This window comes from Xiphias gladius, chromosome 1 (genome assembly GCF_016859285.1).
Source record: "Xiphias gladius isolate SHS-SW01 ecotype Sanya breed wild chromosome 1, ASM1685928v1, whole genome shotgun sequence".
Lineage (NCBI taxonomy): Eukaryota > Metazoa > Chordata > Actinopteri > Istiophoriformes > Xiphiidae > Xiphias > Xiphias gladius.
The window spans coordinates 22,571,074-22,591,816 of record NC_053400.1 but is presented as its reverse complement, the minus strand read 5'-3'; the positions used below and the strand labels follow the sequence as shown (position 1 = coordinate 22,591,816).

General features: G+C 42.0%; 1 protein-coding gene across 3 annotated transcripts in view; it reads right to left on the bottom strand.

Moving 5' to 3' along the window:
- cbfa2t3 (CBFA2/RUNX1 partner transcriptional co-repressor 3) overlaps positions 1-8,562 on the bottom strand; it is a 45,202-nt gene extending 36,640 nt beyond the window's left edge. For all 3 annotated transcript variants that reach the window (XM_040124779.1, XM_040124789.1, XM_040124799.1), the window contains exons 1-2: positions 8,523-8,562; positions 5,146-6,959 (exon numbers count right to left, since the gene is read on the bottom strand). In XM_040124779.1, the coding sequence (XP_039980713.1) occupies positions 5,146-5,350 (205 nt within the window). In that variant the 5' untranslated portion in view covers positions 5,351-6,959; positions 8,523-8,562. The remainder of the gene's footprint in view (positions 1-5,145; positions 6,960-8,522) is intronic.
- Between the last annotated feature and the right edge of the window lie 12,181 nt (positions 8,563-20,743).

Sequence of the window (20,743 nt, the reverse complement as noted above, 5' to 3'; positions counted from 1 at the left end):
ACAGAAAGGTTGGCGATGGGGGTTGCATCCAAAGAAAGGATTCCTGTCAAGGTGACAGTTCCATGATTGACAGGATGCTATTCTCCTCAGGAATGGCGTCAGTCAACCCGTCAGCCTCCCTGTACTACAGCCTCTCACTCCTCTTAATTTGGCCTTTTGTTGAGCGGTCACTGGGTTAGCTCTGACACTCCATGTGGCCGGCCCGATAAACTGCACAATGAAACACACACAAGGTGGGAACCCGCCTCGATGAACTCTCTGTGCTATAATACTGTGACTGGAAGTCCCTTTGATGGCATTAATGACATAAACAGCTTTGTCTCCTCTTTCCTTCACTCCTCTATCTCTCTGTCAGCTCACAAACACACCCCCACCTTGCCCTGGACTCTATTATGTTGACAGGATCTCCTGGATGGTTGAGCACTCTCTGAGGTACAAGAACTAGGATTGGTCATTGTGCTGGTATGGAAATGACTATTCCTGCGTGTGTGTGTATGCGTGAGTGTGTGTGTGTGTGTGTGTGTGTGTGTGTGTGTGCATGTCAGAGTAAAAGCCAGAAAGGAGAGAAGTTTGCAGCATTACCTCCACTCACACATTGTAAATCCTTTCCTATAGTGGCAGTCACAGCCTAGTGTGCTGAAAGGAGATAAGGCCCTGAGCTGACTGAAAGGATCGCTAGACCCATTGTGTTCCCGCGCTCTTCTCTCTTCTCCTATCCTCTCCTCTCTCATGCACATTCAACAGACAACACTCTCAGGGAGTTGCTATTAAAGACACCAATATAGTCATGAAAGGGGAAAGAGAACATGTCACTTGACCAAAAAGAAAAAAAGTAACTTTTGTTTTGCTGATTGAAGTACTGATGGAAATGATTGGGTTTATGTTGAGAAATTTCCCTTTGAGTCACATGCAACCTCTCTGAATATAGGTTTTGTAATTTAAACACTGTTTTCTCTGATAGTGTGCTTAAGAGGATGTTGTTCTCTCACTTTGTATTTTAACATCTGTAATGTGTGTTTGACCTCAAGCTGCTCCATAATGTTGCAAAAGAGGATGAGACAGAAAGAGAGACTTTCTGTAATACGGTGTGGTGTAACGGATCATTGACCCACCCACTCAAGCACGCACGCTGGAATGCTGCTTTCACAAATTGCACCCATAGACCCCTAACATTTCGTTTGTAATCGAGCAGCAAAGTGTTGGTTGTTTGAATCATCCAGACATGATGGGAATTCAAAATTCATTCCATGCTCTTTGGAAAGAATAATGTGCTTTGAATTACTTAACTTCCAGGGTTGTTACTGCCACAGAACAGCTCTAATAAAAAGTTGTTTCAAACTGGTTTCATGAACATGACAATCAGTTCAGTGTACTTCGATGGCCTCACCAGTCACCAGATCTGAATCAAGTAGAACAACTGGGGGATGTGGCAGAACGGGAAATTGGTAGCATGAATGTGCAGCTGACAAATCTCCAGAAATTATATGATGCAGTCCTGTCAACATGGACCAGAATCTCAAAGGAGTGTTTCCGACATATTGTGGAATCCATGGATAATTGAGGCTGTTTTGAGGGAAAAGGGAGGCCCTGCCCAGTGTTGGTATGGGGTACCTAATAAAATGCTTGGTCAGTGTAGATATTGAGAAATGAGACACTTTCATATCATCTTTAGGATGACTCGTGTGCCAGGGCATACATGCAGTTACAGTGTCTGTGTAAACTGTCTGTGTGTTTTCTTTGGCCAGACTGCCGGGCTGAGTAAGAACACTGAGCACAGTGTCACAGCTGACCAACAGAAGTGCAAACTGACAAAGGAGGAAGTGACACCTGATTACATCAAGTGTTGACTCAAGAACAGGATATGCAGCCTGAGCACAGAGGGAAATGGACAGTAAAAAGTCCTCAGTATGCAGGTGAATATGTCCCCATACATTCAAAGTCAATGCTCTTTTTTGACTGTGTTTCCCAAGAGACAATACATGTGTGTGTGTGTGTGTGTGTCTGTGTGTGTGAGTGTCAACAGTGTGAGTGCGTGTGAGTGTGAGAGTGTGTGTTTGTGTGTGTGCAGACAGTTGGGGGTGCTGGCGTTGGAGATAGTGAGTAGAGGGGGATGAGGCACTGTATCAAGTTGTGAACATCTGTTCCTCATAGAAACCACAAAGCTGGTGCTGAGGAAATAGGGAGGATAACTGTTCTCTCTCTCTCTCTTTCTCTCCCTCTTTCCCTCACACACACACACACACACACACACACACACACACACACACACACACACACACACACACACACACACACACAGACACACACGCACACACACAAAACTCTCATCAACACCTTGCCTGTCCCACACATGCCCCTAACTTTTTTCCGTTTACTATTTATTCAGTTTTTCTCTCTTCTCTCCCATTATCATCATCAACGTCCATCTTTTCCCATATTTTGATGATCTCTGTCACATCTATTTGCTTTTATCTGTGCCAGAGACACAGTTATATAATCATTAAGCATCAGTGAAAAAGTGGACATTAAATCTTCATATGTACAATAAGGTTGTAAAATTTTATTACAAAACGTTTCCAATTTTTGTACTGTTGGCTGTGATAACATTGTTCATCACCTTAGCTGCTGAGTTATGGGGACATGGCAAAACTACAAGACAAACCCTTTTTGTGGAAGGAGGAAAAAAAGGTGAAATTCTTGACAGAACTGTAAAACTATTGTGTGTATACTAAACTACAGTGTAAGTATGGTAGCTATTCCAAACCCAAATTCACAAAATACATCAGATTTTACAATTTGTGGGATTGTAAAATTTCACAAAATTTTACAGGGGCTCAGGGGGTAGAGCAGGTTGTCCACTAACCGGAAGGTTGGTGATTCGATCCCTGGCTCCTCCAGTCCGCATGTCAAAGTGTCCTTGGGCAAGATACTGAACCCCAAATTGCCTCAAATGTATCATCAGTGTGTGAATGTGTGTATGCATAGAAAGTGCTGTTTGTATAGAAAAGCACTGTGTGAATGGGTGAATGTGGCAGTAGTGTAAAGCGCTTTGTATGGTAGAAGAAAAGCGCTATATAAGTGCAGTCCATTAACCTTTTATCAAAGTATCATTAAGATGGGTAAAGCGACAAAGTTATGTACTTATGTAGTTATAAAAGTTATCAGTGGTGACATGCCTCTTTTTGTGAGAGAAAGCTTTAAAGAATAGCCTATTCATAGCTATAGAGGATTAGGATTGGCACAAAATTATGAAGTCAATGATACAGCAGACATAAGCCAAGGCTTTGTTAGGGATTCACTGCACCTTTTCCATCAAAGTCCCTTGATTTAGTCCTTGTTCCTTTTCTTACTCTCCATCTTTCTCATTGCCTTCCTCCCTCTATCTGGGCCTGCTGTGAGGGTGTGCTAGTGCTGGGTGGCAGTTCCTTATTGTAGAGTGTCTATATGAGTGTGCATGTATGTGTGTGAGTGTGTGCGTGTGAGTGTGTGTGTATGCTGTGTGCGGCTGATAAGACCCAGGGAGAAGAGCCAGCGTGCCGACATATTCTTGCCACCGTGGTTATCGCCCGGCGCAGCTGTGCATGAGCTCTGCGACATCTGCTCCCTCACAGGAAGCCTATGCTGCAGCTCACAACACCTCACACACGCGCACACGCGCACACACACACACACACACACACGCACGCACACACACGCACACACACACACACACACACACACACACACACACACACACACACACACACACGCACATACACACACACAAGCACCAACACACGCACACATATTGCTTCTCCATACAGTGTGAACATATTGCTGGGCTATATACCCACCCCCACACACACACACACACACACACACACACACACACACACACACACACACACACACACACACACACACACACACAGCTACTACTTGAGACAAAGAGCAGTGTTTACATTTCACATTGACACATTTTGATTTCTGCAGTGTATGCATCGGTGTGTGTTTGTTCGTGTGTGTGCGAATGAATGGGTTGGAGCACCGACACCAGAGTTCTACTGGGTTTTTATCACAGAATTACAGGGGGGATGCTTATGACTAAGCCTAATTATAGAGGCCTTATCACTGCAACGTTCACAAAGCTCATTACTGCCAAGAGACGGCAGGCGCTGCAGGTAATTCACTACGTTGGGTATTAGTCCTTGCTCTGGCTTACAGTTTCTACATATTTAGAGTCTATAAAATTAGGCCTTTAATGTCTGATTCTTAATGCATCTCTCTCTCCTCAAATACTTTACTGATTTAAGTGAAGGTTTTCATTTTTACCTAAAGGCAATACTTCAGTGTTTTCAGTGCTTTAAGAATCAATTACATTTTTTTCTTCTCTTCCTTTTTTCTGGATGTCTTTCAAGGATCCATCATCTGTCTGCAAAACTCTCTGTTAAAGTTTTCCCTCTGTCATTCTCTGTGATGGATCCCTGTGACCTGCATGTGTATTATGAAGCCACTCAAGCTGAATAGTGAAACTCCAGAACTTAGTTCTGTTCCCCTCAGCTGTATGGGGAAGCCCAGAGGAAGAACCCCTCCTACCCACTCAATGCTCAAAAACCTCTTTTCCTTTCCTTTACAGTGCCACAGGACAAATGTGCTCCACTGGGCTTGTTAACAACAATAACAAGTTTATTTGTGCTTGACAGCTCATATGAGAACCATTATACATGATAATAGGGGGATTCTGTTGAGAAAAATTGTACTTGGTGGCCAGTTTAATCCCGATATAATGATTCAGTTTGGTCTCTAAAGTGAGCCTGTTTTTATATAAAAGCCAAAAAAAATTCAATCAGTGTACTGGGAAATAAACCTAAGATCATGTTACATGTCATAATTCTGGAGAAGAAACATCATTTATATGATAAGGTTTGAGTCATTTCAACCTTGAAACCCACGCTTCAGTCATCAAATAACAGGTCTATCAGCAAGAAGAAGAAACCTCACATTGCCCTTATAACGTGCGCGAAAAGTCAACACAAACTGATTATCTGTCAATCGCTCCAACTTAATGAGCAGACCTGACAGCTGCAGGACCCTCCATCACTCATCATGGTAACACGCTGCCAAAAGATTTCATAAAACAGGTCCTTTACGATGACAAGCGCCTACCTTCACTACATCTGTAGTGGCTGCTGGTTGCCAGGCTAGGATCAAGGATTCCAGGCTGGAATCTCTGGGCAGAGTGTTTATCCTTCAGCTCCCGGTGGCTAATCAGTGTGACCGTGGGAACACGTGGAGCAAACACTGGAGCAGAGGAAGTCCCACCTCTCAGGTCGGCCTTCTTCTGACGCTCCAGATGGACCTCAGCAGACATGTTTGAACCTTCAAATTACCAGTGCTACGGTCTCAACTTTCCACTGTCTTTGCGAGGTGAGGGGCTTGGAGTTTAAGTGACACACTGTTTGTGTGAAGCACTCTGGTGCACACTGAGAGCCCGTAGGTCCAAGTGGGGTAGCAGAAACAGACACAAGGCGGTTAACTCCAAAAATTGCTATTAAATCCAAACATTTAGAAAGTTTTCCTGCTGAATGTTCTCTGTAATAAAGTGTGCCTGAGGCTTTCCATGTTTTTCCTCATAATTTTCACCCAGTTTACCTTTGAGACCCCAGTAGATCAATAACTGACCCCACGAACTGCCATGCGAGGACAAGGACTTAGCTGCAGTTAAAACTCCAGAAAGTGAAAAATGAGAAACAGCCAGGGGTTGCTTCCTCTTCTTCCTTTCACGCCTTCATCGAAGACTTTGATCCTGGTTGTATTATTCTTGGATTCCTCTGGTATTTTCTCTTTGCTTCATGTCTGCATGCGACTTTGAGTTAGGAAAATGCATGAGAGTTGTATGTTAATATCCACAACTAACAGTCCTTGTCTGTTTTGCAGTCTCCTGTAGGTGAAATTGGCACATCTTGCTTGTACATCTCCCTTTCTTTCTTCTTCTCGTTCTTTCGCCCTTTTTGCCTCTCTTCTCAACTCTATAGCAGAGTGTGTGTGTGAGGCTACCAAGGGTGTGTGTGTGTGAATGAGTGTGTGTCAGTGGCAGGACAGCTTGCCTCGTGGCTCTGGCTGAGGGGCTGTGCTCTCATCTGAACCCTCCTCCTGCCCTGCCTTCCATTGCAGCTCAAAAGAGAAGTGTGTGTTTGTATGTTACAGTTTGTGTGTGTTTCAGCATGTTGCAGGGCTGCAGCCCCTGGGGAGGCCAGGCAGCAATGTTGGCTGTGGTGATAGCAGCAGGCAGCAGGACCTGGGCCTCCTCTGTCAGGAACCAGCTGTGTCTGTGGCCAGCAGCCACTCCTTCCTTGCTTGCATCCTCCGTCCTGAGTTACCCCCCTTCCTTCCTTCCCAGGAACTTTTGCTTCTGTACGCCTTGCCCAGGGGCCATAATAACTCTCACTCGTCCCATATCCAAAAACTCATCCTTCTCGTCCGTCCATGTGATCATTCTTAGGGTTTGTGTGTGTATAGCTGCTATTGTCAAAACAGTTGCTCCAACTCAGGGCTTTTTCTGCCATATTGTCTTGTATTTTTTAGTCAGTATATTTTTTAGTCTGTATATTTGTGCTTTTTATTTTTCTTGCTTTCTTCCATTTTTGTGCACATGATAGTTCACCCCAGCCATGGGTATTGCACAGGAGTCACACTGTTAGGTCACCTTCACCCCCGAAATTTGAAAGATAATTTCATTATCCACATCTTGTCTCTATGTATAGTCCTCACACACCATACATCTCATAGTAAACTGTACAGGAGATACCACTGCATTAAACTGTGTGCCAAACTTTTCCCATGATTCCCTTATTCCTGGAACCTGGCTGGAGGATGATTGAAAAAAATCCACTTCGTGCTGTTTCCATTGGTACTGCTGGCCACCTGACAAATGTAAGTCCAGTATTCACTGCCCTTTCAGCCCTGGTTTGGTTCTCCATCTGCAGAGAAAAATATATGGGTTCTTAGCTTGTTAGATGATTGACTTTCTTCACCTGCTGCTTTGGCTCTAAGCCATTTTGTGTTGGACAGATAGGTTATTGAAAGCTGCATAGCGCTGCAAAGCTGGGTGGGTTGTACAGGGAAAACACCGTAAGAAGCATAGTCACATTAAAACAATGTCGGTTTTAACTAAATAGAAAATGAATGTACATTCAAACATAATTCGTACTGACCATTTCACCAGGAATTCACACCACTATTTTGTTTTGTTCCACAGAGTTTGATGTCAACAGCTCTTCTCACAGCTGAAAGTGGCCCTCATCTGAAACTCTAGCAACATTGTAACCATCCCCTCCTTGATCCCTGACCCCCCCCCCCAACCAGGACTCATTAACCCCAACAACAAACAGAGTGGCCTGTGTGTATGTGGACAGCAATCCTCCTCACTGCTACACACATACACACAGCCACATATTTTTGCCAGCGCAAGTAAGTGTGCTGATGAGAGAAGTGAGAGGGGATGTGAGTACACAGATGTACCAAGTGCCTGACTGAAACCAACACACAGATGGTCATCAGCAAAGAGGAAGTGAGAGAAACTCATGTAGCTTTTAGGTGTGGGGGAGAGCGAGAGAGAGAAAGAGTGAGAAAGAGGGAGGGAGAAAGAGAGGGACATTTCTCTATAAACCCACAGTGTATACAGCACATGAAATTTAGGTGTTTTTTTTATTTTCCGTTGCTAAACCGATGGGATTTCCCACATTTCAAGTGTTCATGCATAGGACATTCAAATCCTATATTATTATAGTCAGAGTGCAGATTACATTTCATTTAGGATTTGCATCCCCAGATTTAGGCATGAACTCTTTTTGAGTTATGTGGAAGAGCCTTGTAACTACATTAATCAGCAAAATGAAAATGAAAATGAAAACTTCTTCAGGAAATGAACTGCCGTGAGAACATCTCACGGCAGTGGATATCAGGTGGAAGGGCAGATGGAGAGTGGATGTTCATCACAGGAACTGTGACGCTCTTCATAAAAGATGGGAAGTTTTAACCTCACTTGATTGGATGAAGTGAAGCAACAGGGATTTCTCTCGACAGTTTTAAACTGAATAGATAATCGTGGGAAGAGGAAAAAAATTGGAACGGAAAGAGCAAAGAGGCATAGCTAAACTAATTAAAGGGAGCAAAGAATGGCAGAGTAAAAGAAGCAGATATAGATAAGAGACTGAACACATGCTATACTACATATATATAGTCAAAATCAAAATAATCAGTCTTCAAATGGAAGAGCATGTACGAGTTAGTTTACTCTCACTAAATATACATGGGAATCTAGTTTATGATGACGATGTAATTCCCCCATAAATCATCACCCGTATGTCCATATGGAAGGTTATACTGTATTTGCTATAATCTTTATATGATCACATTTACATCAAATATGAATCCTACATTTCAAAAAGGCAAGACTTATTGTTGCATGCATTTTTGCCTATGTACCCGAACCTGCGCTCCTGATACACATTCAAACACACACACGATTTTCTCTGTATTACCTGTTATAGAAGCCTTTGCTCCTTTGCCCAACTCCCCTCAAATGTTGGCAGGTATAAAATGAGTTTTTGGGGAGAAAGAGATAATGATTCCCCCATAATCACCAGAGGCCAGCTCTGGTTCTGGCAGGTGCTATCACAGTAGCGACCCAGTGGTGCCTTCTCCCCTGAGATAAGGTCAGGAGGATGATGGGAGGGAGGATGGGTGGAGGGAGGAGCAGGGAAAGGGAGGAGAGCAGGGCAGAGGGGGGCAAAATGTGCGTTACAGGCGAGCGGCTAGCCTTGGCTTATCTCCCCCCAGCGGCTGCCGCTACTGGCTCCCAGATGTGGCGGGCCAGAGCAGCCGTGTCAGAGAGATCCCTCTATCAGCGACACACAGGCACCCCTCGCCAAATACAAACCCAGCAGGAGGACACACCACGACTTCATTACATCTTTAAAACTCCAATCAGCATGCAGGAAAGAAGAAAAATAATCTGCAACTTTGTTGGTATATCAGAAATCCAGCGGAAATGCATAAAATCTGTCTTTCTTGTTTACTAACCAGGTTATTAATTGTCGTATTGTCATACCAGTACATTTCCTCACAGTGATGGAACAAGTTTCTCTCCTTTATGAATGTGAATACATAAAGCGCTCTTTCAGCATGTTGGTCAGGGTTTGGACCAGATGCAGTTTTTCACCTTGTGTAGCAAAAGTAAAGTATGTGAAAGTCAGTGGCTGGGATGGCTGGCGTCTGGTGGTGAGAAGCAGCCATATGGTGAAGCATCTTGCCTGCCTGTGAGACACCTGGCCACCACTAACCGGCTGAACTTTTCAACTCCGCAGCCGTCTTTAAAGCACTTTGAGCCAACACATACTCCAGAGTTGTACAACATTTAAAGGTTCTGGAAGACGTTGCTTCTAATGCAGTTAAAGTGATTGCTTGTATATTTTCATTGACTGTAAACATTTACAGGCTGTAGAAACTTCAGACAACACATCTATGGAATAGCATGAATTAACTCGAAACTAACAGTGCCTCCTATAACTATCAAGTGCCTCCTGTAACTGTGATGATTTATTTTTTTATAACAGTTGAAACAAATGTTTACCTACTAGTACTTAAATAAACCAAATCTACCCGATAACTTCACGTCTTCATTATTTGAATTATCTAAGAAACATTTGGAATCATTATCTTGTACACTAGAATAAAACTATATGAAGAAGGGACATAATTGTAAGTGTTTCCAACCAATATGTTTCTGCTTTGATGGGGAAAAATAGAATTATGTTGCAGTCCCCAGAACTCAGTTTCAGTGATAAATCAGAAACTTAGGTTTTTAAATATGTTACTGTAAAGCCTCACATAACTAGCTTACTTGTAAGCTAGTACGTCAATTCATTGAAAACTTCACCAAAGAATATTGATGTGACTAGAGTTTGTATTTGTTTCCGTTGGCCAAAAGTAAGACAAGATGAATGAGAAAACTCAAGGGTTGTGTCTTTTCAAAAGGCAGTTACTGCAACGTATTTGGACCCACATAAAGAAGAAAAAAGAAAAACACAGCATGCATTGGCAAACTTCCTCTATCAGTGGAAACACCACTACCAGACAAATAAGTCAGTCGAGACTTGTTCACCTTCTCTTTCTTTGTTGTTTTTAGAATATACACCTGTTTGGCACAGACTGCTTCAGAAACACCTCCAGATCTTAACAGAACTCTATAAGTTAAACCGTCCCCATCTGTCACAGTCGAGCTCCACACAGATGCACATTAAGCACCTCCTCTTTCTTATCCTTCATATGGCAGACTTGGCACTCGTTCAAGAACTGTCAAAGCACACCTGCTAAATTATGCCCGTTCTCATACTTGCATATACTGTGCACAGACACAAGTTCAGGAATACACAGTGTGTACACGCATGCGCAAAGGCACACACATTTTACTATCTACACACACAGACACACACAGAAGCTGATATGTGCCCACAATGATATTAAACTGATATGAACTGATAGCGTTACTCGTGGAGTTTCGCAATTTATGGAACGCATGTGTATTGAAAATCCAACAATTCCCTAAAACTATGCTCTCTATTTTTTCATACTCATATTAGTAAAAAGAATATAAAAATATGTAATATACAGCGCTATATTTTTTTGTATAAAGTCAGAAAATTTCTGTCTATATTGTGTATGCACTGATGCACTGGAAAATCACCTGAAAAAGATAGGACTTCTGTTATAATTTCATCAGAAATAATGTTTAAGACTGACACTGTATACTCCATGTGTTTTTAGATTTAGGTTTTTCAGACTCTAGGTAAGTCATTATAAATGTTTTGTGTTTGGGTTTTATTCTACTTTCTTTCCTGCCTCTCAAAGAAATCTGACAGTTGATGACAAACTGTATACATCACAAAAGAAAAATCCAAAATGTTACAGTGAAGCTGATGTATTAATATGATACAGTCATGTAAGACAGGTTTATTGTGCCTCTGTCAAATATTACCCCATATTCCTACTGTCCTAACTCAAACATTTGATCTATTGATGCCCACCTCTCTTGACCCTCTAAACTCAGCCTCTCTCCTCGCTTGTGGCTCGTGGCATGCACAGCCGCTCGGCTGCTCTAAATAGGTGCCACTGTGAATTGGAGACAGATGGAAACGAAGGTTCCCTGCAGAGTGGTTCCCCTGCAGCTGTGCTGTGTACCCGGTGCCAGGGAGTGATGACAGCTCAGCAAGGGGGCACCCAGAGACATGGAAGACAGCACCATCTCTGTCTCACTCCCTCCCTCCCTCACACACACACACACACACACACACACACACACACACACACACACTTGTAGCCTGTGCAAAGGTGCAAAGAGGAGGGGTGTTAGCTCCAATACTAGCCTCCAGGAATGTGAAAGTAAAGATTTAGTTGAGGAGACAAGCGATAGACTGCTACAACACAACACATTTCCACTGCTCTATGGCAACCAACCAAACAGACACGCTAACACATGCCTAAAGTTTCATACATTAAACATTAGTCCACTGCCCTACAGAAAATAATAATTAAATGGGGAATGAAGTGAGGTGTACAGTGTTGTAGAAGTCTCCCTCTGTGAATATGTAGCACTATTACTAATACATTAGTCATAGTAGCAGCATTAGTAATAGTTTCCGACAAACAATTTTCAAAAGAACAAGGTTGATAAAACTCTCCATCCTACTCAGAATTTAGAGTAATAGTTTGACATTTTCAGAAATATGCTCATTCTTATAAATACCCTTTCTTGCTGATAGTTAGATGAAACAATTGATACCACTCGCTTATCTTTCTGTTAAATAAATATCATTTCATATGTCTTTATGTAGGCTTAACACAACATAAAGACACAAAACAGGGGGAAACAGCTTGTCAGACTCTGTCCAAAGGTAACACCTCTAAAGCTCACTCTGTAACACACTACATTGTTTAATTTGTAAAGCATAAAAATTACATTTTGTGGTTTTATGGGGGGTTGTGTTTTAAACTTTCTTGGTAAGGACTTCATTTAATTATCAAAATCTTATTTTACATTTTTAGAATTTTTTAGAACCAAGCTTCTCTTGGTTCAAGGTACCGGCACATTTTAAGAAACAACTGAAATTCCGCTATGACACTCCATTGGCCAAATACATGTGCGGTACGTAGTCGTCATGGCTGAATATGAGACTGAATTTCTTGTTTAGGTGGAAGTTTGTGGCAGTTCAGTACAAAACTGAGACTAGCCAGCAACCAAATTAATTGTAAAAAGAAATGTGAGACGTGTGAGACAGTATCACTTGATACATTTTTGACCAAGGTGTGTGTGTGTGTGTGTGTGTGTGTGTGTGTGTGTGTGTGTGTGTGTGTGTGTGTGAGAGAGAGAGAGAGAAAGAGAGAGAAAGAAAGAGAGAGGGAGCAAGGCCTTTAGAATTTACCTGCAGCTAATTAGCCTTGTCTAGCTGTCTGACATATTGTGTTCAGGGTCATGTATATTTCATGAGAGGAGGCTTCCTGTAAAGGTCATTGTGGAATTTTCAGATGAAGAGACACCTGCTTTATTCATCACATATAATTGTATGAATTATCAACTCTTTGCCCAAGTTTCAACTCTCTCTGGGGAAATACAACAGTGGATGTTTTGGAGCCATCCACTCTATTGAACACAATAATTCGTAGCAATTACTTCTGTGTACTGAAGATGATTATTTGTGTAACGTTGTTCGAGTCATCAAAATGGCTTCTTATAATAATTGCTGTTGCTGTTAATTTGAACTGTGTGTGTGTGTGTGTGTGTGTGTGTGTGTGTGTGTGTGTGTGTGTGTGTGTGTGTGTGTGTGTGTGTGTGTGTGTGTGTGTGTGTGTGTGTGTGTGTGTGTGTGTGTGTTTGAGTGTGTGTTTGAGTGTGTGAGTGTGGTCACATGTTTGTCACTTTGTGCTGAGAGACAGAAACAGAGGGAGAATGGGCTGAGATATAGAAAGTGTCACGGTACTCCTGCTCATTAGAGCTGTATTTTACACGTAGAAGGGAGTCCAGGGAGTACTTCTGTTTGATCTGCTTTGCATAAACCAATGCAATCTAACCCAGCTTGTGAAGAAAAATCAATTAAATTCTCCGTAATTGGACTGACAGTGCACTCCAAAGTAGAACAGCAATCAATATTAAAGATGAAAAATAAAGCCAAAGGCCATCTCATGTCATTGATTTGCACAGAGAGGAGGAGGAATCTAGATATTATTGCCACGTAGGTATATGAGCTATTGAGCTCCATAATGTTGTTATTGTCTCAGAATTGAAATGGATAGGTTGGAAGTGAGCAACGGCTGACAGCATCAATTAAGGTTCACTGATCTGCAAACAGACCTGGGTCAAATTATATTTGCAAATACTTTCAATGCTTTGTTTACTCTTCTTGAGAACCATATGGTTTGCTTAATAGGACAAAACACTAATACATGTTCAGACACTCAAATACAACCTCAGTGTTTTTTATGCACTTTTGTGAAACTCATCTGTGGTGCTGGGCAAGTAACAGTACCTGGAAAATGTCATCAATTACAAATTATTTAATAATAATGAATACATCATCATTACAGCAGAATTAATTATTATTTGTTGCATTGTTTTTTGTCTCTCAGTCCATCAGAAGTGCATCCAACAACTCCTCTGTCATTACAAACACATGCCACAACTTATGTTTAAAAAAAAAAACCCCAAAAAACAATGCCTATTCACTTTCTTGGTTAGAGAAGACTGATACCCCTCCAATGTCTGTATTGTAAATATGAAGCTGCTGCTAACAGCCGTTTATCTTGGCTTAGCATAAAGACTGGAAACAGGGGGAAACAGTTAGCCTGGCTCTGGCTAAAGGTAAAAAAATCCACGTGCCAACACCTTTAAAACTCGCTACTTAACATGTTTAGCCCAGTCTAAAATTTCAGATGTACAAAAACGACAATTAGAAGTAAACAGAGCCCTGCTTATAAAACTACAACACCCTTTAGACAGTAAAAGCTATATAGTTTAATGGGACAGGTGCTACACGTGTTAAATCTTGGTAGTCCGTTCTGTCCATAAACCAAAGTTTAAAAATATAACATTACAGTGGGTAATGTGCTGGGCTATTTCTTGGCCAGATGTTAAGATAAGCAAAGCTAACTGGCTACTCATGTAAACCCGTAACATGCAACATGTAAACTAAGACAACTTTAGAGATGCTTGATGGTGTATTTCTCCTCTTTGGGCGAAGGCTAGGCACACCTCTCACCACCTCGTTTCCCCACGCCATGCTAACATGTCCTGGACCAATGTGCCGGCTGAATGTACATACCTGGTAAGAAAGCAAACAGGTCAACCTTCCAAAATAAAACAAAAAATGCACTGTTACTGTCATTAGTAGTGGTAATTTAATTTCTGAATTTCTATATGTAATTCCTTATACTATTTATTACAGAAAACAGAATTCATATTATTGTATATCGCTACTCAGTAGTGCATCACCGTCAAACTCTCCTCATTTGTGACTGACAGTAACCTCATAAAAACATCATAAATACATATGTGGAGCATCCGGATTAGTGTGTCTGTGCGTGCTTGTGTGTGTGTGTTACGTGCTGGAAGGTTTGCAGTCTGTACTGTTCGATTAAGTTGGGCAAACATACTGTTCAGGTGTTATTAAATTCTTTTTTATTTACTCTCACTCTCTTCATCGTTCTTTGTCCTCTCTCTCCACTGCTATACAACAGGATGTTCATGCTGCTCATGTCCCACACACATTGGCTCCAAAAGCCAGCAGATGAATAGACAGACAGATGTGAACTAATCAGCAGACAGATGGACTGACCGACCATCAAAAGACAGGCAGATGTTCAGATAGTTAGGCAATGAAATGAAAATAAGATTTTGCGTTGTGGAGGATCCAAAACATAAAACATAAACATTTCCTGTAATATCCCAAGGGGTTGCACTACATGACGTTCATGACATCTTGGGCTGTAGAGTGTATATGAATCTCTGCAATTAAGTTAAATTCAGGGAAAGATGGGAAGAGATCATTTCACCTGATCTCTAGAATTTTTGTCTCACACAAAAAAAAGACACAATAAGTGAAAAACCACAAAAGAATTATGTGAAACAGACAGAACTCGAGGCATTCAATGCAGTGCAGTACAAAGTTTTTTGTTTAGATTCTACATCTGAACGTGGCCCAGACTCTTGAATTTTCTCAATATTGTCCACAGTAAGTGATAGTTTTAATTTTGTGACACTCTACTCGTGAATATTTTTTTCAGTAATGAGTAGTGTAAGGGTTAACAACTTGAAATTCACAAATTAGACTAGAGTTGCTAATCCCAGTAATACTTTGTTACTTTAACAATTTGGAGGTCGCTTGCCGCTTGCTTGTCGTCTTATGAGGCTTTCAGACACAATGTGACAACAGCACCACTGCGTTCTGAAACCCATTGCTTACCATGGCTTGCGCCTCGCCACGACGGTTCATTGCACTGTGACAAATACCCGCATGGCCAATAGAAATGAGGTATCAAACTGCTCTCAACTGAGTTGATAGTAGACCTGGAACTGGTCTCTGTGGAAACAGAGCTCCTTCAAAATCCTGAATTCCCCAAACTGCTCTCTGGACCTGAGGGTCTCATGTACCCACAGCCTCTTCTTCCTTCCGGCTACCCTTCCTGTTCTTACTAACAGAGCTAGTGCTAACGCCTGCTTCTTACAGATGACGCTGGCAATAATAGATTATAATCAAACTATTTTAGTCACACTAGAATTTTTGAAAATTCAGCCTATTTTGCTTTGTCCTCCCGGACAGTGCGCTGAACCCAGGAGCGAGCGTAGCACAGATCGCATTGTGACTGAAAGGGCCATTACTGGGAGTTTGATGGAGGGTTTAGATTCCCCCTCCTTATGCTCCGTGATTATGTGTTAATGTTTGTTCAGGCTCAACAGAAAGATGGCATTATCGCATACAAAGTCTATGAAAAGATGTGAGTCACTAAGGTCACGATGCCACCACAGCCATAGAGAAAAAATTTCAACTTATCCTGAATCCATTTTATTCTTCCATAATGCGGTGGGTGACAATCAAACACACAAGCACACACACAAACACACACACACACACACACACACACACACACACACACACACACACACACACACACACACACACACACACACACACACACACACACACACACACACACACACAGACTGTAAGTGCATGTTGTGATCTAGCTACAGCTAATGTACATTTGGTACATATATGGAGGATAAACAGACTGCAATAAACACTCCTATGGTCTTATGGTGTTCAAATAAAGTAAGGTGAAAATTTGCTTATTGTTCCTTATGAGTGCACAAAAATTCCCTTTCCTCTGAGACTGCATGTCAGGGACACATGAATGTGCAACTGTGTTCCTCTTCCTCTGTTTGTGAAACAGGACTTATTTTAAAAAAAATAATTAATGGGGGCTGTCATGATATTCATGGCCATTAGTCCTCAGAGAGGGAAAGCACCCTGCAATGGCAACAGCCTTACATCCCCACAACCACAACCCACTCCTTCCACCTCTTGCTGTCCTCTCCTGCCTGACAGCTTATCAGGACCCTGGCAGACACTCTGATCAGGGTTGCTAAGCGCTGCTTGTGTGTTTGTTTGCTCCTTATCCCACCTCGTGGCAAGGCATGCGACACAGTGCGCCCTGAGCGCCTTAGCGTACCCTGCATGGAGTAGACAGATAAAACAAAAAAACTGCCATGAAGATTGCAGTCAGGGAAGCGGCAGTCATCACTGGAGGAATCTGAGTGTCCTTCTCATAGGAGAGGAGAGGAGAGGAGGCTGTTAGACACTTGAATATCACACAAAAAAGTCGTGTTTAGCTGTGTCATTGATAGTTTTGTCACAGGTAAGCCAGTTAATTGTCTGAAAGCTTTAACTGACCGATTGGCTGCCAAATCCAGTTCCTTTCTGTTATAAATGTATTTGCCTACAGGATGCAATGTAATTGAAAGCTGGTGTACACAGCTGCCCAGTAATAGAAAGGTACGGTAAATGGAGAGACAGTAACTTCTTTAAGGTGCCTTTTAGCTGGTAAAGTTTTTGTAAAATGATTTCTCTTAAATTCATTATTGCCTGATGTTGCACTAGTTAAAACACTTCTCCAAGAAAGTTATACCTAAGTACCCTAAAACAGTTGTACTTAAACTGTACATGTACAGTAATACCGAGCACTAAGCGGAGCCTCCCTGAGTTGTACACTATTTGTGAGAAGGTTAAAAAAAAAAATTGCTTAATGTCCAAATTAAAATATGTCTAGCTTCTTTTGCAAAGTTCACATACTTATATCAATATTAGTATTTGTGCACAGACATGTCCTGTATGAGAATCTTGTGTGTGGCCTATTACCAGTCGTCAAAAACAGTAAACCCATGGACACATTGCTGCTTCAGGTTCTATACAGGAACATTTCCCCTGAAATTTACAAGAAATCCCTTTCCCAGCTATGTCTCCCATAGACACCCAAAGACATGATTGATGCTGATCAAGTAAACTGTCCAAGACATTATTTGAGCTTGCAACTAAAATCAAGTTGTTGCTGTTGAAGCTGTGGAGATTAGCGTTGTTTCTGGCAGAGCACTGAAGTTGTGTTTGCATTAACTGATTGGTATTAGTTCTTTGATTCATACTTCACCATCAGGGTTTATTTGCTTGTCTTAACAAGCTTAGCCTTCTCAATGAAATACTAGGAGCCTAATTAATTTTAGTATTCTTCTGCATGTGATTTTTTTTTTTTTCTGTTTATGTGACCAGGAGAAAAAGCTGTTAAAATACGGTTTGACAGTTATCATAATTGGAGCTTTTCTTTATGGCTTTTTTTGTAACTAATGTAAAATGGCAGCTTAAAGGTGGTAGATGGGTCCTTCAGAGATGCTACTTTGCATTGACTCCCCTATCCAGAAGGCAGAGGCTGGATGACAATCGGTAACCAGATCTGGTGGTATCTTTTCTAGTTTCTTCCGAAACAACCCATTTGACCATTTCTAAGAGGACTCATATGAGTGTTTTCTAATCTCCCACATCTATGGTTAAGATTTGGTTACGTTTAGGCAACAGAAACTACTTGGTTAAGGTTAGGAAAAAAAATCACTGTTATGGTTAAAAGAAACATGGTCACTGTTGGCATGAGAAGGGACATGTAGTGTAGACTCCAGTGTCAAAGTCTAACAGTTTTCATTGTTTAAAGTGATTGAACACATGGCCAGTGTTGACATTTTCCTGGTGAGGACAGTCTCCCACTGTGCATAGTGTCGAGCAATCTGCCTCATTTTGTATGTAATATCTGTATAAAAGCAACCCCTTGGCCCATAGCTATTTACTTCTTGGTAGGCAAAACCGTGTCCAGAACTTTATGTCATGGTGAAGGTCAGAAGCAGAGACAGAACAAAAAAGATATACTGTAAAGAGACAAACAGTAAAAAAAACAGAGAGAGGGACACAGAAAGAGGAAGAGATGAGAGACAGCAAAGTGCCCAGTGGAGGGAGAGGAGGAGGAGGCAGTGAGTAAATAGTCAGCGGCTCTAATAGGAATATCAAGCCAGTGAAAGGTAAACAGGCTTCTCCAGGCAGATACAAAGGGAATGTGGCGGCTTTGAGAGCGCTGGAGTGCCGGCACGCCACTGTGGCACAGCGATAACGGCCCCAGGACTGCCTGCATCCAAGAGATAAGGCCGAGCACTGGCATGTGTCGACCCTGATCCCAATTTCACAGTCAATATTCATCCAGCCCGACAAACAAGAAACATTTAAGATAAAAAATAAATATAGAGTCCTTCTGCTATTACCTCCTGTTTATTAATCTGCACACAGCAGCCACTGCCTTTTAAATAGTAGTAAACACCCAGCCCTCCCCACCACATCCCCTCCCTCCATCTGTACCTCCTCCCTCTATCAGACCCCCCTCCCCTCCTTCCAGGCACTCCACTCTTCCTCCCGATCCTCTCCTCCTCATCTCACCCCCGTCTTCCTGCACATCTGGGGATTTGCATGGGTTCGCTTATTCTTCTGCGATTGCCGCAGGCGTGTGTCTCTGTGTCTCTCTGCAAGTGCTCTCTGCTCTGTGCGAGTTGCACACACCTGTGTACGAATGTGTACATGATATTGTTCCCAGATATCTTTCAAATACGAGTGTGCGTGGATGTGTGTGTGTGACTACTTTCTTTGATTGCTGCTATAGGTGTGTCTCTGTGTGTTCAAGCATCTTTGCATGCAACGTTTTTGTACTTGCATGTTAACATATGGAATCAGGCCCCAGCTGTAAGCTTGAATCTCTCTCTCTCTCCCTCTTAACTTTCACCCTGTCACCCACACTGCAAGAAAAATTCATTCTAACAAGTCCTTCACCCTGATATTCAGTTACAAAACCTACATTTTCTTGAAATAGTTGAGCAGTAGCAAAATAAAAAAAATAGTTATTTCTCAAATACTTTTACTTCTAATAATATTTCACCATGAAAACAATATTTCACCAATAGTAAGAAGAAGAACAAGGCTAGAAAGGATAAAAATTCTTGAATGAATTGACTTGGGATTAGTGAAAATATCTTATTTTATTGGAAATTGTACCACGAAAAATAAAGTTAAATACTGGATTAAATAACTTGCTAAGATTGATATTATTTTGAAATGTCAGCCTTAAACTGCATCCGTCAGGCCAGCTGGGCTCTGATTACCATCTGCAACAATCAGAGAGAGGAGTACACCAAGAGCTAAGCAGAGCTACTTGGCCTACAGTGTGTTTTATTTCTTTTGCTGGAGTAGGCACAGAGCACTCATTTCAATTAGCTTCATTAGTTCTGTGACACCGAGCGATGAGAAAAGGCAAGAAAGCTTTGAGATATAACCCTTACATAAGGCCAGGATTGCCACAGGTACGTGTTAGTCACATCACTGCAGCCAGCACAGACCCACTGTAGTTTTTACAGTTAAAGGCAGCGACATTACACTCAGCCTGTTCCATTATTTGCTGGCAGCTGGACTATAATCATTCTTACCAGTGCTCTTTATTGCTCCCTGACCGCCAATCCTCAGCTCCCCTATCATCCTCACCATTACACCTGACCTGCTTCATCACAGCTCACTCACTCATCCCCTCTCTTCTCCGCGGCCTTCTCCTGCCCTTCCTTTCTCTCCCTGGTACAGACCTGTCCATGCCTGGCCAGCTGGCCATATCCCTTTAAATCTGGCCTGAGCTGAGCTGCTGTCTCCAGGAGATTACTGCACACTCTCCCAGGCTCCACAGATGGGAGAGACAGGCTGCCAGCTGGCACAGGGACACCCACTATCCCCACTGGAAACTGGCCAACAGGACTGGCTCTCTGCTCTACACACTGCCCATTCACACTCCTGATAACTAGCTCTCTGACTTCCTGCTCTTACCTTTCTCTTTCTCTTCCTCACTCGCTCTCTCTCTTTTTCAGAGAGAGCCATTGCTCTCTTGCTCCTTTCCTCTCTTACAGTGATGGAGGAATTAATCAGATCATTTACTAAGTAAGTAAAAGTAGCTATAAACCACATAAACTCAAACAAGTAAAAGTAAATACGTAGAATTCCTGCATTTAGATTTACTTTAAGGGGATTTGTTTAAGACCTGTCAAACTAACTAACTGCTCATGTTACCTGCCCAATTTGACCTCTTTTTAAGA